Source organism: Neodiprion lecontei, chromosome 7 (assembly GCF_021901455.1).
Source record: "Neodiprion lecontei isolate iyNeoLeco1 chromosome 7, iyNeoLeco1.1, whole genome shotgun sequence".
NCBI classification, from domain to species: Eukaryota; Metazoa; Arthropoda; class Insecta; order Hymenoptera; family Diprionidae; genus Neodiprion; species Neodiprion lecontei.
In genome coordinates this window covers 5,691,647-5,709,121 of record NC_060266.1, presented here as the reverse complement: position 1 = coordinate 5,709,121, position 17,475 = coordinate 5,691,647, and the positions used below count along the sequence as shown (strand labels likewise).

Genomic DNA, 17,475 nt, shown 5'->3' with positions numbered 1-17,475 from the left:
AAGGATGAATCCCGGACCTGATTCTGACTTATTTTTCATTCGAGAAGATAAGATTTATTGTTTAAAGCTGACTTCTGATTGACCTAGATGGCGCTTATCACCGCTTTCACGAGTGAAAAATGTGTCCAAATCAGGGTCCAAAAGCAATAGTACTAATAACGTAGTACCAAACAAGTTTGCAAAAACTATTTCATGTTATACGCAACTGCAATTCAACTTGAACTCGATTCTAATCCGACTTTGATCCACGATGCAAACCCGCTCAGCAGGTTTGTTTGATTATAGATTTTTATGGATTTTAGGCCAGCTAGCAGACGATCAAGATCGTTGTCCAATGTTTGTCGTTGGCTAAAAATTAGCACCTTGGAGCTGCTGAGCACTTGAAAGTATTCTAATTGAAAGTATATCTATTGATTCATTATTTCAAATACTTTGAATTTAAGCTGCAGGACCGATTGTACTACAAATACTCTGCTAGCAGTCGTAAGCCTGCCTTACACCACGACGTTTACTCGAGAGCTGCGGAGAGCGCTCTGAAGTCACTCGGAATTCGGACTCGGAATGACTTTAATTCCTATAAACAAACGCATCTCTTATATTATTCCACGGCTGATTTGCATGAGGAGTAGAGCTCGACGTCTGATTGGTCGATATTGTCACGTGGTTCTAATCTTCCCCCCTAGGAACCGTCCAATCGGAGGTAAATCCCCGGACAAAACTCAGGTTCATCGGCAATATGGCTGTCAGTATAAATTTGATGCTTGTAAGATGCGTTCCTCTCCAAAAAATGTATTCTTTCTTTCGAGTTTAACATTAATTTTTTTAATTAATGTCAATTTTACGGTGGCTATTCGGTGGAATATGGCTATGAAGGTCAGCTGAGACTGAAAAATATCCTGGGTGAGCCGAAACTCGAGGTAAACCTGAGCTCATAGCTGAAAACTACGAGCACATATTGCACGATTGTTATTATATCCATATTGGGATTGCGATCGGGGTTACGTGTGAATCAAAACTCTTCCTCGTCTATTATCTTACTTCCTTACCGTCTACGGCACTCCTCTCAACGTCTAATGTCTTTCCTTTATTCGCCGCTTGTTTTGACAAATGTTATCGGTGAGAGATTTAGGAATATGATTTATTGCCTGCTTAGTCTGATGCACAAGTCATGCCAGGAGCAGTCGTTGAAATTGACACTGCATTAACGATCGTACACCTATGCGTTCGATAAATACTATGATTCCGATTTACCGAAGCATGTATACGGCTAGTAATGATGGATGATTACATTTTGTCATAGATCTGTGCAACCTAGAATTAAAGCGCAAACATTCAGCATCCTCAGAAACCTGAGTTTCCTGCTGTTTGCTAATTGAAATGATGTTCAGAATTTATGCATCGAGCCTTAATAAAACTTTGATCATTGATAATTTGGCCTTTTAACGCTCATGAGAAATGATTGGCATTTATTGTCACATTCTACAAAGCAATGTATTTCTGGCTGTATAAAAATGATCGCTGCAATTCAACTATATATCAGATTTTTAATCGTGTGATTGTTTTCTCGTTGCAGAATTTCCAACGAACCTCCGTTTCAACTAGAAGATCATCATGACGTCACGGTAATTAGTTTTAGTAATTTGATGATTTTTCAACACGACAGTAAAATTGAATTTCCATAATGTAGTGAAATATGCAAGGAATATTTTGGTGAATCTCTATCATGGGCTAGCGCGGAAAGATAAACTTTTGCTCTGATTCTGATTTACCACTTTCACCCATTATAAAGTTACATAAAATTTTCAAAGAATGGTGACAGAATATGAATCACAAATAAACTAAAAATATTCCTTTTCACTAAGTGTACGAGATTATGATCTGGACGTACAATTTGCTTTTTAAGAAATTCCAAGTCTCAGGTGTAAATGATAAGTGAAATATCGAGTAAAAAAATATCTCATTCCAATCAATATTACGGAGTAGAAGTTTACTTTACCTCCTGCTAGCCTCAAAGACCTTGAATAATTTTCAAAAAACTTTTCAACCAATTTTAATTTTGTAATCTGAATGTAACGACACATTTTTAAGGATATCTACTATTTTGAAAGTTTAGAATTGTGTGAAATCAGGTAAACCGTTTTAAATCTAAATATAGCGATAACTTTCCAGTTCAATTCTTACAAAAAATTCAGTCTGAAATAGCTAAATAGTTAATATTTTGCAGTGTTTCTTCACGTTAATGCTACTGATTTCAAGATAATAATATGCGTTATAATATCTCGATATTTTAAAAAAGGAAACGGTCTCAGGACCATATTCTAATCTCCAATCCCATAATATCTATAGCAATCTGTTGCATAATAGGTTGGATCGACTTTTTGTACTTTTGGAAACTGGATCTAGTGCCGTAACTAGAAGAGCCGCAGCTCAACAGCTTGGCGAGGCCCAACGGCTGCATCCGCATGAACTGCATCATCTTTTAGCCAGAGTTTCTACATTATTGAAGTCACCTCAGTGGGATACGAGGGTGGCCGCTGCCCACGCCGTTCAAGCAATACTTGCCCAAGTTCCACAATGGGACCCGAAACCTCTACACCTAAATGTGCCTGACGCCCAACTGCAACAAGGTATCTTGATTGTTTTATTTGGAACATGATCATGAGATTCATTAATTTACTAAATGCAATAAACTTGATATACGTAGAATGATTCGGTAACGTTTCACGCGTAAGATAGTCTGAAAGTATTCGCTTTTCACAAAGTTTGACAAAATTTTTACTACTGGCATCGATTGCTTCATTTCAATCGAAACGAGTTTGGTTGCTAGCTTCAGCTGCATAATTGAGGGGAAGTATAAAGTACCGTGTTATGTTGGTTTACACTCTATCCAAAGTTTGGTGTACACAGTTGTTCAACATATGCTATATGTACATATGTACTGGGTGTAAACATCAAGGTGTTTACAAAGTTTCATAATTCTAGAACCCAATACTGGAATCGAGTTCTGTCTCATTATTTGAAACATAACTTTTGGAATCCAAATTCATTCAATATCGATGATTTCCACCGAATCGAGATATTCAAATTATGCTTCTTGACATGTAAGATTATATTTTGAAGAAAAAATTTTTGAACAATTGATAACACATTTGAAACAACGAAATTATGCTTTAGTGAAGTCTGACGTTTATAATTTTGTTAAAAAAATGTACAAAAAGTTTGCAGCAATACAGTAAATAGTGTAAGCGAGCCATTGAAGTAACTATTTTGTATCTGTGTTATTTAATGGTAGCACTGCATTGAATAAGTTTACAGGTATTAGATATAACAGCTTCAAAACTCTAGTCAAAGCTGAAGAATAAATGGTGAAAATTTTTTTTCGCCTTTCCTTTTATTATTATCTTGATTAATAATTTCAGTCCTAAATCTTGGACAATATTTGACCAGTGAATTAAAATTAAAAATCATTAAAATTGAAATGATCGTATGTAGCCAAGATTTCTTACATTGTGATGAAAAGATTGTAACGAAAAAACATTTAGTTTTGATTTAATGACATGATTGTTCATTTTTGTAGATGAAACCGAGGATGGGCAAGTACGTCAGTTCAGTAAAGTCAACAGACTCAGCTTGCGAGATTTTGATATGGCAAGAGTGTTGGCACGTAGTTTACATTTAACCGGATCTGAGGGTAGCGAGTACGACTTAGTTGTAGCTGAGACAAGTGAGCCGCCCAACCCGCAGCAAACAGAAAAAATGTTTGCTGCAAAATTCGGTCTCCATCCTCGACTTATGGGCATCGATACCAATGAATTATTCACAAATGACGATTTTGCACCATCGGTGCAAACGTCTGGTGTGTCGCAAACAAAAATGCCCATTGACGAGACAATGTGCCAACCCAGTGGTCTTAGCCGTCGAGAAATGAATCGTGCACGGCGTAAGGTTTGTTACTTCAAATCAATTAGCTACTAACATTTTGTTGACCCTAATTCGGACACACAATAGAATGATATTTTGTTTGAAGTTAGAGTTTCAGGGCTCAGTAATTGTCAAAAAAAAATGTTATACGAGAAGAAATAAACTCTGGAAGGTATCAATTAGATAAAAAAAATCGTTAACAAATTTGTCATCGCGATAAATATATCTCATCCACACATTCAGGATTATCGTAATCGATGAGTTAACTTGTTTTCAGGCGCGTCAGTCAATTTCAAAGCAACGTTCCAGGGAGCCCGACGATACGCAAGATCATCAAAGTTCGGTAACAAGCGGCAGTGGTGAACCATATGTTAAAAGGCCAAAACAAGAAGAAAACGCAACGTCTGAAGCATCGTGGAGTGGCGATGAGGGAGGAAACTGGGGAGTCCCAGACGGAACCGGATGTTGGCCTGACACTGCTGTCGAGTGGCCGCTCGATTCATTCGCGGAGAGTCTTTGTCAGGACCTGTTCAGCCAGAAATGGGAAGTTCGTCATGGTGCTGCGACAGCGTTGCGTGAACTTGTTCGGCTACATGGAAAAGGTAAATTCACCACATAGCAATTATGTCAGAGATTTTTCTTTAGTTATATTCCATTAATTTTTTTTGACCCAGCCACCCTGACTGATTACCATTCGACATTTTATTCGTAATGTTATTAATTTATTATTCAATAATCGTATTATCGGTAATTGTAAGTAAAAATGCAATGATATTTCATTAACTTTATGTAAAACTATTATTCTTTACACTATTGCAATGTGGCTTGAGATGTAAAATGTACAAGTTACGTTAATGTAACAGAACATTGTACGGATAATCATTGTTTTACAACTGAACAGCTATTTTGAAAAAGGAAAGTTGGCGAAATATGAATGTCTTCCGCTTTATTGCAATTTACAGAACTTCGGACAATTCTGAAGTCGCGAAATGATTATTTTTTAAGAAATCGTATTATCACAATAACGATACTAACTTCAATCCCATTGAAATATTACAACCAAATTGCGATTGACAGTTAGTGCTTCAATACTTTGATTGCATTGATGCCGTTTAGGTGCCGGCAAGTCACGAGATCAAACAAAAGAAGAGATGGAAGAAAGTCACCGTCGATGGGTAGAAGACGCTGCGTTGCGACTGCTTTGCGTTTTGGGTCTGGACAGATTTGGTGACTTTGTCTCAGATCAAGTCGTAGCTCCGGTTCGTGAGACTTGCGCTCAGGCACTTGGTTCCCTATTATTGTTAATGCCATGTACCGACAATTCAGAAAACCGTGAAAATGGGCAGAAAACAATAAAGGTGGAGGTCAAAACGGAAGAAGATAATGACAAAATTAAGGAGGGCGGAGCATTGGGGGTTTTGTCCGTTGTCCTGAAACTACTCGAACATAACGAGTGGGAAGCCAGACACGGTGCCCTTTTGGCACTAAAATATTTGCTCGCTGTTCGAGATGATCTTCTCGATGAACTGCTACCAAGGGCATTTCCAGCAGCCATGCACGGGCTCGCCGATCCAGTGGACGACGTTGGTGCTGCGGCGGCAAGTGCTTTGATTCCGGTAGCTGGCGTCTTGCCCAAACTTCTCACACCGTCGCAACTTGAAGCTGTTGTTCTGCGGCTTTGGGAGCTGCTGCATGAACAGGACGATCTGGCCGCTGCCTGCAACAGCTTTATGGGTCTACTCGCTGCGATTTTGTCTTTACCTGCTGCCCGTGAACATCTTACGCCGCAACCTTTATCCAAGGTTGGTTTAATTTCTAGCTGATTGGAAATTTAAAATGATTGAATAATTTTTTAATTTATAATTTGAGAATTGTGGATTTATTTCTGTGAAATTCAATTATCGCCGAAACAAGGGTCTTTTTATTTTGGTCCAAGACTGCTCGAAAATTTATGTCGAAATCAGCATGCTCACAAACCAGAACGAATTTATCAAAATATTCATTATTCCAATCAAAGTTCTAAATAAAATGCATATTTTACCATTGAAATAAGAATTCTAAAGTAGTTCTCTACAGATCAATGCTTTCCTTGCAGACTGTTCCGTAAGGCAAAATTAGGTATCCATATCGAGGATCCGTAATCGATGTCAATACCACGTAACAATACTCGTAATATTGTATTATACTGTTTTATAACCACAATGTTATTAACAATGCGATAAATAGTTGTGTATACTTGCGGTTTAGGTTTTACCGAGGTTGTGGCCGTTCTTAGGTCACTCAAGTTCGAGCGTGAGAAAAGCCACGTTACAGACGCTGCTTACACTTACGGGAGATGATGGAAATCCGAAAGATGAGCAGGATCGGTGGGGGGACGCCGGTGGCAGCGTTTTGCAGGAAGCTTTGCGTCAGGTGTTTCAGCGCGCATTAGTTGAACACGTGGCTGCTATACAAGAAGTGGCGGAGCGAGTGTGGCAGAATCTCGTCGTACGGAGTGACCTTCAGTTGCTGCTGCACGCTTCCTGTCCTCTCGTTAGCACGTGGCTTTGTCTTGCCATGCAACCAGAACACGTACCGTTTAGTCCCGCTCTGCTGGTGACCGCTACAACAACTCAGCATAGCTCAAGGTAAATATGCGATGTCTCTGTTTAAATTTGATGATAAACAATTGGTTAGTTACCTTTTTCTTTACCCTTATCGATGTTATTTTCGTATATATGTGCTATTACAAGAACTTTTTATCTGATAACACCAGGTTGTCTTCGTTTATTCGGAAAATTATAATTATGTCGTTTAAATCCTATTGTGTTACGTTTTTAAATTTTTCCTTGAATGTAACGTGTGCAATTTCTCTTTTTTTCACCTTATAACTGTTGAGAATTTGAGTAATTATCAACAATCGACAGTATCACCAGTCAGAGAAATTTCGAACATGTACAATAAAAAATTTGTAGAATACTTCTACAACTGAAAGGTTGCGGAGAGGAAAATCTACCTGGATCACGAATATTATCCTCTGTGACTTATCAGACAGGCTTGAAATTAGGTCTGCCAAGTTTTTCAATGTTTATGTTAGATTTTTTTGCAACCTGAGGTGAGATGAGCGTATAATTGCATATAAGTAATATTCAGCTCGATGGTTTAAGTTTAATATGACAAACTCATATCGTAGTTCCCCCTAGGATTGTGAGAAACTCTACAGAAACCAATCTCATATAACTTGTTTAATTATAATTTAACATTCCCTGTGAGCATTACACATAGACATATTGAAAATCTTCTGAAATGTCTACTAATTTACGTTTAGAATACACTAACTAACTCCATATCCCAAATGTGTCAGTAGTTGTAGCAATTAGAAAAAGTTCCCACCGTTTACCAAATGCCATATAGAAAATCATGGTTTATAATTTGTCTTCGTGTATATTGAAGTTGTTTTTCCCTCTTTTATGATTTCAGCTTTTCGCAACATGTTGAAGATATACTTCTCAAGCTCAAAGCTTATAGACTGTCTTGTTTCAATGAAAATGATTTTTTTTTTTTTTCATTCAGGTTCGCAGCAAATAGCAAACAACGGACGCACTATGTGCTATTCATATATTGTCACGAAACTGGAATTAAAATTATTCTTCTATTTTAGGATCGGATTTCATACACGCTGAGCTCTGCAAAATATTGAAATTGGGCATAGTTTAGCTGTTGTGATGCCCAGCCTTTAGGCAATCAGATCACCATTCAGGCGGACTACAATTAACGCATAACCCTTAAGAGATCTACTGAATGGTAGGGACTGGCCAATGTAAATAGTTTTTGTGACTATTTGTAATTTGAACACAGTGTACGAAACAATTCTATTTGTGATTGTTTTCACGTTGGCTTATGTCTTTAATTGTCTGATTGACTGAAGGGGTGGCGGGTTTTTATAAATAATGATATATATTCATTTTCGAGTCACAGTGGAAGCCGAAATTCCGGGAAGAATCACACAAATGTTTGTGGGTTTATTTACAACGCAGTGACTTCGGTTGAGATACTGATCAATTCTCTAAATTATCAACATTGGAGCTTATTGTCCGTTTCGATTACTTTCATATTTGAAAAATGCAATGATAGGCCTTTGGCCAATGCATATAAAACAGTCCAACAATTTCGCAGGATTCATATTTGATACAGGATTTGTTAGCACGTATACTTTTGTGCAATTACTGATAACACTGACCGATGTATTTTGTTCCCATAGTGACGTAGGACTTGGTATATGGTATTAATCGCGTCTTTTTCTAGCATCAAGTCTTCTACGTCCGTAAATAGTTTTCGGTCATTGTTTTGAGTTGTTACACTGTTCTTTTAACATATTTTTTTCATGCTACTTATTTTTTTTTTACCCAAATCTCTTGAACTTTTCGATTTTAAGGGATACCATTCTAGGAAATTATTCCTCAGATAGATAGCAAATTTATGTAAATTTTAGCCAAATTCTATTGAAAGTATTTTTATCCCTATATTCTCCGTTTCATGATTTGTTCCGATCTGCTTAGAATTCCAATTTTCCGTCAGCGTTTTTCACTTTAAAAATATGTTATGTCTGCATTAATTCAGGCTCAATTATTAACCATATCTCGTGTTACATTTACAGAGTGACAAAAAGTTGCGGTGGTAACGGAAGCGACGCTCAATCCGATTCGAGCAGTAGCGGTGGTTGCGGAAGTGGCGGCAAGTCAGCGTCGGAGTTGAAGGTCTACATAGGTGGTGTAGAAACTGTAGCTCCAGCAACACGTCGATCTAATGTTGTTCGTGCACGTTGTATGGCAGCAAGAATGCTTGGCCTACTTTCGTGCTATGTAGTCCGCCCTGCTCCAGGGGTAATTTACACGGCAGATACACCGAGTCCTGCACTTTGCTACGCGAAAGTTCTGCTGGTCCATTTAGCCTCACGATCCGCCCTGCAACGCACGGTCGCGGGACTCACAATGGCCCATTGGGCAACCTTAGAACAACCCCATCCGCCGACGATACCTGATATTCTCAAGTACGTAGTTACTTGTATTGTTGACTGTACAAGTCGATAAGATTCAATGAACTGTTCATCGATGTAATGAACTCTCGATATACATTTTCCAACTACACATGACGTTATTCCATGTCTTATATCATCAGGGAGAAGCTCTTGGGCTGTCTGAGTGAGTGCGTTTACTACGATGAGATTGCTGTGACCTTCACTCGTTTGTTACAAGAGACGCGTGACTATATCGCTACTTTAAAGCACTACAAGTTACCGCTCAAGGAAGGAACCGGTCTCGATGCATCAGCAATAAGTACAGGGGTGATGACTCTTGAGCAAATCACTATACTTACGGGGAAAACTGTTTCGAGCCTGTTAAACTTAGGAACTGCTGCTGGGAGCGGCAATACCGCAGTGAAATTGAAACCCAAAGTGTTGGACAGTTTGGAGGAACGAAGACGTGCCATAGAATCAGGTGCTACTGCAACTGCGATGCAACAGCATGCGCTCAATATAACATCCATGGCAGCGCTCGCAGGAGCTGCGACAATGCTGCGCTGTCTTCCGGGCGCAGATTGCCCCCTGAACCCTCTTGTAAAGCCGCTCATGGAATCGATAAAGCGGGAAGAAAATGATGAATTGCAAAGTCTTGCTGCACGCCATCTCGCACACCTTATAGATCTCTGCGTGGAAAGGAAACCCTCTCCAAATCACAAAGTAATATTATTTTTGTCTTATTATTTCCACGATAAAGTTCAGATTTTTACTATTATTGAAATTTTTTTTCTTCTCTTTCAAAAAGATCGATGATAAATATACTTCATTTGAACCATGTGGAGCAAGCAAAAATATTTTTAGTACGCTTGTTAGCAACGATAAGATTAACTCTTATAGAAATTTGTGTTTTGCACGTTTTTATTTTTAAACAGATTTGTGCTATACTTAATATTTGATGCACAATCGAGCGACTAAATTGTGCCGTGATCAAAATAAGGCGCTGAGAACTGATTTGAAAATTTGATATTGATTTTCCAGATTGCTTCAAACTTGTGTATGTTTCTTTGCTCGGATCCGGAGTTTACACCACGGATAGTAGGGGACAGTCAGCCATTTGAGGGTATTCTCACATTGACGAACAGACATCGACACGCAGAAAGAGTTGCTTACAATCGTGGTGGTTTTGGGGGTAACGGAGGTCGCGGTCCTGGTAGACCACCGACAACGGAAATACCTCTCGAAGAGTTACTGGCATACGAAGAACCGGAAGCGAAGGCGGCGAAAACTCGTCGCCGTGGTGCAACCTTGGCGCTTACTTCCGTAACAAAGCTGCTTGGAGCCCAGCTATCTTCGCGTCTACCACGTCTCTGGGAATTGATGTTACCAGCGGCTCTCAAAAACTCTGGTCCCGACGAATGTTCCTATCAGCAAGACCATCAGGAAGAAGCGACTCAATTGGTGTCCAGTCTTCAAGTACTGGAAACAGTCGCCTCAAGTCTTGACGCGTCCCTTTTACCGCCCGCGATTGCATGTGTACCACGACTTTGCAATCTTTTGGCACACCCTTACAGAGCTGTCAGACACATGGCTGCCCGTTGCATTGCTGTATTAGGCACTCTGCGCACTGAAGAGGTAAAGTCCTTATCCGTGCAGATGAATTCTACTTTTGTGAACTAGAATTTAGATTTAACTCGTTCCATGAGTCGGATCTATTGCAATTTTCTAATTTATGTTACCCTCAAATCTAAAACTTGAATTCTGCTGGCTCATAGAACGAGCTTGTTTTTCACTTGTTTCTATGTAACACATTTCAGAAGATCACATTCAAGTTTAATTGCAAACTCCCAGCTTTAAACTACCGAATAATCATGTCACAATGAAATTTGAGTGCCTGTAACTTTTCATATTCTTTAATGTTTGATGAATAGATAACAAAATTACAACGAAAGTTACATATTACCATCAGTTTTGATGATGCGGTGTAACAAAAAATAATTCTCCGAACGACTCTTCACATAATTCGAGCTAATGCTGCATGTCTATTAACGTTTATTATAATAAGAAATTCTTATGTTTTTCTCAGGTAATGAGGCAGGTAGTTCGAAGCGTAATACCACTCTTAGAGCCGAGTATTGAGAAAGACAGTTCAAGTACGGATAAAGTCAAGATAATAGCCCCTGCTGAAATAGATGCTAAACGTCAAGGAGCAGCCGAATCACTTGCTTGTTTGGTGGAGAGCTTAGGCGTAGGGATTGTTCCATATGCTGTTCTACTCGTTGTACCTTTACTTGGGCGAATGAGTGATCAAAATCAAGCTGTACGCCTCACCTGCAGCGCAACCTTTGCGACTCTTGTTCAACTCATGCCACTTGATCCTGGAGCAATTGGAGATCCACCCCTACTTGGGTAAATTATAAACAGATTTGCTTTTAACGACGTTTCCGATTGGTGTCAAAAAAATTTTTTTCCCTGATTCACTATTTGTCATTCAAAAGTTTTTTTTTTTTCAAGTTTACAAATTAACGAAAAAAACACTTCTAGCGAATATTCTATTCAATAAAACTGTTGCTTGTTACAGTTTCCCATCAAAGAAGTTTTTTTGCCTAATACTGTTTTTTTTTTTTTTTGCATACCTAATTAGTGATGAAAAAGCTCAAGAAAGACATTTTCTGGAACAACTACTAAATCCACGAAGCATTCCTGATACTAAATTGCCGGTCCCAGTGTCGGCTGAACTACGTGCTTATCAACACCAGGGATTAAATTGGCTTGCCTTTTTGAACCGTTACCGGCTCCATGGAGTTTTGTGCGACGACATGGGTCTCGGAAAGACTTTGCAGACATTGTGCATGTTGGCCACCGATCACTATCATCATCCGCAAACATTTCCGAGTCTCGTTGTTTGCCCGCCTACTTTGACTGGCCACTGGGTTTACGAGGCTGAAAAATTCTTCAAACCAAAGGATCTGTCAGCCTTGCAATACGCCGGACCACCACCGGAACGTGAAAAGTTACGTCCACGGGTATCTCGGTACCGGTTAGTTGTCGCCAGCTACGATATCGTAAGGAAAGATATTGAATTTTTCGAATCCATTCAATGGAATTATTGTATACTCGACGAGGGACACATTATTAAGAATGGGAAAACAAAAAGTGCGAAAGCTGCCAAACGGCTCAGGGCACATCATCGTCTGATACTCTCCGGCACACCGGTGCAAAATGATGTCCTCGAGTTATGGTCTCTTTTCGACTTTCTCATGCCTGGATTCCTTGGTAGTGAGAAACAGTTTGCAGCACGTTATTCACGACCTATATTAGCTAGCCGAGAACCGAAAGCAGGAGCAAAAGATCAGGAAGCAGGCGCGTTGGCTATGGAAGCACTCCATCGTCAGGTATTTGTCATATTTTAATCATAAATGCGAAGAATTTTGTATGTCTGTTGAATTTCTAAAATCTTAGTTACTGAAATAGTGTGCATTAAGATTGTTTTTCTACATATGTTCTCAAGGTGAACGTTTACAACTTCGTAGAATTGGTTATTTGTATGGAATACACAAAATGGAAACATTCGGACAAACAGAGCGGTCAAAAAAATATCGAACTGTGCTTATTTAATTACGTGCTTGACAGGTGTTACCTTTTTTACTGAGGCGCAACAAAGAGGACGTATTGCAAGACCTACCTCCGAAAATTACTCAGGATTACTACTGCGACCTGTCCCCGTTACAACGTACTCTCTACGAAGATTTCCGTACCCGACATTCGGCGACTCTCACCAGCCCAGCGCCGGCCAATAATTCATTGGGTACACACGTTTTCCAGGCTCTACGTTATCTCCGAAATGTCTGCAATCATCCAAAATTAGTGCTCACCCCTCGGCATCCGCAATATCATTACGTAAGTATACATTTATACACATGGAATCCTGCCATTTTATACATATATACTAATGTATGTTATGTTTTGCGCAATAACTCGGTATTTACAGATTATAATTATGTGTTGATGGTGTTTTTATTCTATACCGCTATATTGAAATCAATGTGTTAGGTATGCGCTTCACTTAAGCATCAACAGAGTTCTCTCACCGACATTGAACACGGTGCCAAACTTCCCGCACTGAAGCAACTCTTGCTAGATTGCGGTATCGGTCAGCAACAGCAGCAACCAGTCTCAATGACTGCTATAACGACGACTGATGGCCAGCAGCAACAATTGGTCAGCCAGCATCGAGCCCTGATCTTCTGCCAGCTAAAAGCTATGCTGGATATCGTGGAAAAAGACTTGCTGCGAGTTCATCTACCCACAGTTACCTATTTACGTCTTGACGGAAGCGTACCGGCGTCACAACGCCATTCTGTTGTTGCCCGTTTCAACGCCGATCCGTCGATCGACGTTTTACTTTTAACTACTCAAGTCGGCGGTTTGGGATTGAATCTAACCGGAGCAGATACAGTGATATTCGTTGAGCACGACTGGAATCCAATGAAAGATTTACAGGCAATGGATCGAGCGCATCGTATCGGACAGAAGAAAGTTGTCAATGTTTATCGATTGATTACGAGGGCAACACTCGAAGAAAAGATCATGGGATTGCAAAAGTTCAAACTTCTCACTGCCAACACTGTCATCACGACGGAAAACGCATCTATGGAGACCATGGGAACAGATCAGGCAAGTGTATCGCCATATTTGCCCATTCATTTTACCACTGTTTTTCATATTTTTTTCTGCGAGTATAAGATATTTTGTCAATGTCAATGGATACTTGCTGTTTTAATTATAAGGTCATGATGATTTGGAAAGTTATTCAAAATGTTGATCATTTTCAGAAGCTCATGTAGTAAGAGACTGTAAATGTTTTGGAAGCTGTGATCTTAGTAAGTTATAGAAAATAATCCTGCATATAATATTTTAGTTACTGGACCTGTTCTCGTTGGACACTAGCAAGGATAAAAGGATGGATGGACAGGGAGGTTCTGGTAGTGTTGATGGAAGTGAGTCTGGATTTTCTGGCATCGTTGGAGTTGGTCGATCTGTGTTAGAAAGTCTCCCAGATCTTTGGGAGCAGCAACAGTACGATGACGAATACGATCTTGAGTCTTTCCTTTCAACGCTACGTGGTGATAATCAACCAAGTCCTGTTTAGAGTCAGAGATCGATTTGTTTGGCATTGACATTCTTGAGAGGTATAAATTCTTGTTTATAGTATCCTCCGTCTTGTGTTGCGCGAAAGAGTGAAATTGACAATGTTGAACCGCGATCTAACGCAATGACTAACATTGCATTGCCATATATCTTCTCATGTTGCACTAAATTTAGGAAACTTTTTTATTACGCGTAAAATATTCGTCCCACATGAATTAGAGATGTCATTTTATTGATAGCCAACGAATTCTCTCTTTAGATCATGTAGAAAATGGGATCATGTAGCCTTAAAGTAAAAAATTGTAAGATTACGTTTTAGGATTAAAATCAGGCAACCAAATGCGTAATGTAGCAAAGAGAGGCTTTAGAGAACGTGTCAAATTCCAACACGTTAACTCGTGATATTTTTTAAAACAACTATTACTCCCAGTCTTTGCAACAGCTGCCTGATAAAGTTCGTATGTAATGATAAGAGAACTGTTAGGCCAAAATTAAACGACGTGTGATTTGCGAGTCCATGGCGAAGAGTCGAAAGAACCCGGTAAACAAACACGGCTCAGAAACACTAAGAATCAAAATTTAATTGTACATTTGCAAAAGCAAAAGTTGCATTTTATTCACCTCCAAACTCTTTATCTGATTTACTTAGGTTGAATTAAGGTATTTTCTCACTTGGAAAGTGTTTCAAAGTAAATATTGTCCTTACACCGACTATCCACAGCGTCATAAAATATTTGCAAAAAGTAAAGAGAACGATTTTTAGTGAAAGTTAAGAATAAATTATAGCCTTTTAGATATTTTCTTTTTAGATTGTCATTAGACGGATTAATTAAAAAAATTCCGCCAAGACTTTGCTCATACTTGAATTATGTAACCTCGTTTATTATATGAAATACATTTATTATTATTAGGTAAATAATTACTTTTCTTTATTCATTTTATTTATCAAATAGGAAACTCAACTAAGGTAAATTTTATGTAAAAAAAAAAAAACGGTCTACACTATATGTATAGTGTGTATATGTGTATATATATATATACACATATCATTTTATAATTCCGATAACAATTCACATGTTTGGATTCATTTTTATTCGATGTTGACTGGTATTATTGGATATTGGTTTTAATAATGCTATTTTCTTTGTATAAAAATCCGTACAAACTGTGATGACTTTTTCATTTTAAACTGAGAGCAGAATTACCTAACTTGAATTTTAGATTCTACACAATTCTGGCTTTTCACTTTATCGTTGAATGGTATGAAATATTGCAATCGAATTGTCATCTATATTTCGTAGACAGCTTCTTCACCTATGGTATTCAAACTCGCGAAACTAGTAAGTATCACTTAAGACTAGTCTAACATATGTTCATTGGGTGTATTTACGTGTCTGATTGAAAGAAATTAATCTTATTACTTTTTCAAGTACTTAAATCGTTTTGAAATAGTATTTTTCTGATGAAACATTTTGACTGTTCCAAGCTTATCTAAATTGTCGCCACCTTGTGATGTTTGCTAGTTGCGTTCATGCAGTTTAAACATTTTACAAAAATAGCGAAATTGCGAATTATAACTTGCACGTTTCTTTTCCTGGTTTGAATATTTCATAAATTTGAACAATTTCCAAAATATAAATGACTCCCAAATTCTCCAGTTAAAGTGCAATTGCACCGTCGAAGTTTGAGCAGACTTTGCACATTTGTTTATTCAATAAACTGGTAACAATAGTGAGACTGTTACTTGAAACAATTCTAATGATGAATTATTAACGCCGTGCTGTATAAATTCAGCACTACAGGCTCGCAATCAGTTGACCGATATACCGACAGTGAGATTTTTTTATTCTATCCTCCCACGCTTTTGGAAAAAAAGCAATTCCAGATTATCGGCCAACAATCGGACAAGTGCTTTGCTTCCCGAATTCAAACTAAATATCACCGCAAACAAATTGAAAATATGCCAAATAAAATCCGTTGTACAAATTAAAAACTGATAGAATTGTTGCACGATGAACTAAATATAGATTTATAAAAAAGGCGAATGAATTGCTGTGTCATCATTCAACAATGCGCCACTAATAAGACAATTTATAGAATAACGAATGAACAAAAAAAAAAAAACCAAATAAAAAATCTTGGATTGTTGAAAAGAGCCGAAAATAATATTGCAATGTCTCCGATGTTGCTAATAATGCGACTATTGAAATTTATGATTGAAAATTATTATGCTGTCCAAGCTTCAGCTCTTAATATTAATACTTAAAGGTGCATCATCGAAATTTTCTGTTTCCCATTCAAATAACATGGGAAATGTTTATTTTAACTTTGAAATTTTATAACTCGTCAAAGCATTAGTGTACTTGTAAGACAAGGAAAGTATATTCGACGAAAATTAAACGCTCTATAAAAAGGGTCTGTTATCATCTACTCTCTCAAAAGTTATTTAAGGTAAAAAGTCAAGGGTCTTAAATAACTTTTGAAAGAGTAGATTTATCATAAAATGATAACAGACCTTTTTTGTAGAGCGTTCAATTCCCTACAAATATACGTTATGGTCTTATCAGTCGACTAATGCGTCGACGAGTTATAAAATTCTAAAGTCAAAAAACAACAATTTTCCCACGTTATTTAAATGGGAAATAGAAAATTACGATGATGCACCTCTAAGTATTAATATTAACAGCTCAAGCTTGGACTGCATTATTTTTTCGTCATTTGGAACAATACTGTCGACTTGAATTTTGAAAAAAAATAAATAGCCGATTTTTGACACAGTTTAATGTATACGTACATTAGGGTGGTTATTGTTTAGGGTGTTGACGAATTTTTACCGCCCCATCACTGAAATCAATTTCAAATCATTTGAAAAGAGTCGCCAAATTTTTTCAGATTCTTACAGCAAGTCTGAGATAGCCCGCATTGTGATCGAAGTTTCTTACGGAAATGACACGAGAAAAACTTTTTTTCGCATTATATATTTTATCGCGAAAGTAATAATGTTCCAAAAAATCTGTAACTGCGAGGTTTTAGTCGGCATTAGTGATGCTATGTGAAAAAAAAAATACACATCGTCGTACGAGGCAATCTAGACGAATTGCACTTGCTCTAAATAAAAAAAAAGCCAGGTTTCGAGGTTGTGCAATTCGTCTAGATTGCCTGGTACGACGACGTGTATTTTTTCCCAGATAGTAGCACTAATTCTCACCAAAACCTCGCGGTTACGGATTATTTGGAACATTATTACTCTTGCAATAAAATATATACTGATAAAAAAAGTTTCACCCATGTTAATTTCCTTAAGAAACTTTGATCACAATGCGGACTATCTTAGATTCGATGTAAAAATCTGAAAAAATTAGGCGATTGTTTTCGAATTATTTGAAGTTGATTTGGGGGATGGTCTG

General features: G+C 38.0%; 1 protein-coding gene across 3 annotated transcripts; it reads left to right on the top strand.

Moving 5' to 3' along the window:
* The first annotated feature begins 682 nt into the window (after positions 1 to 682).
* Positions 683 to 16,269, top strand: LOC107220366 (TATA-binding protein-associated factor 172). 3 transcript variants are annotated; one of them, XM_046745713.1, is made up of 15 exons: positions 683 to 700; positions 1,574 to 1,622; positions 2,365 to 2,627; positions 3,578 to 3,945; positions 4,199 to 4,523; positions 5,038 to 5,723; positions 6,169 to 6,548; positions 8,558 to 8,950; positions 9,079 to 9,640; positions 9,959 to 10,552; positions 11,004 to 11,326; positions 11,562 to 12,312; positions 12,551 to 12,817; positions 12,971 to 13,594; positions 13,839 to 16,269. In XM_046745713.1, the coding sequence occupies exons 2-15, from the start codon at positions 1,612 to 1,614 to the stop codon at positions 14,067 to 14,069; spliced, it is 5,778 nt and encodes a 1,925-aa protein (XP_046601669.1). In that variant the 5' UTR covers positions 683 to 700; positions 1,574 to 1,611; the 3' UTR covers positions 14,070 to 16,269. The 3 variants fall into 3 exon arrangements, with proteins under 3 accessions (XP_046601669.1, XP_046601668.1, XP_015514420.1); XM_046745712.1 differs by lacking the exon at positions 683 to 700 and adding an exon at positions 757 to 900; XM_015658934.2 differs by lacking the exon at positions 683 to 700 and adding an exon at positions 757 to 917.
* Positions 16,270 to 17,475: the final 1,206 nt, after the last annotated feature.

Bases quoted from the DNA above. Each gene is read 5' to 3' on its own strand.
- LOC107220366 (XM_046745713.1), top strand. The intron at 9,641-9,958 runs GTAATATTATTT...TTGATTTTCCAG, and splicing joins AACCCTCTCCAAATCACAAA to ATTGCTTCAAACTTGTGTAT. The intron at 12,818-12,970 runs GTAAGTATACAT...TCAATGTGTTAG, and splicing joins GGCATCCGCAATATCATTAC to GTATGCGCTTCACTTAAGCA.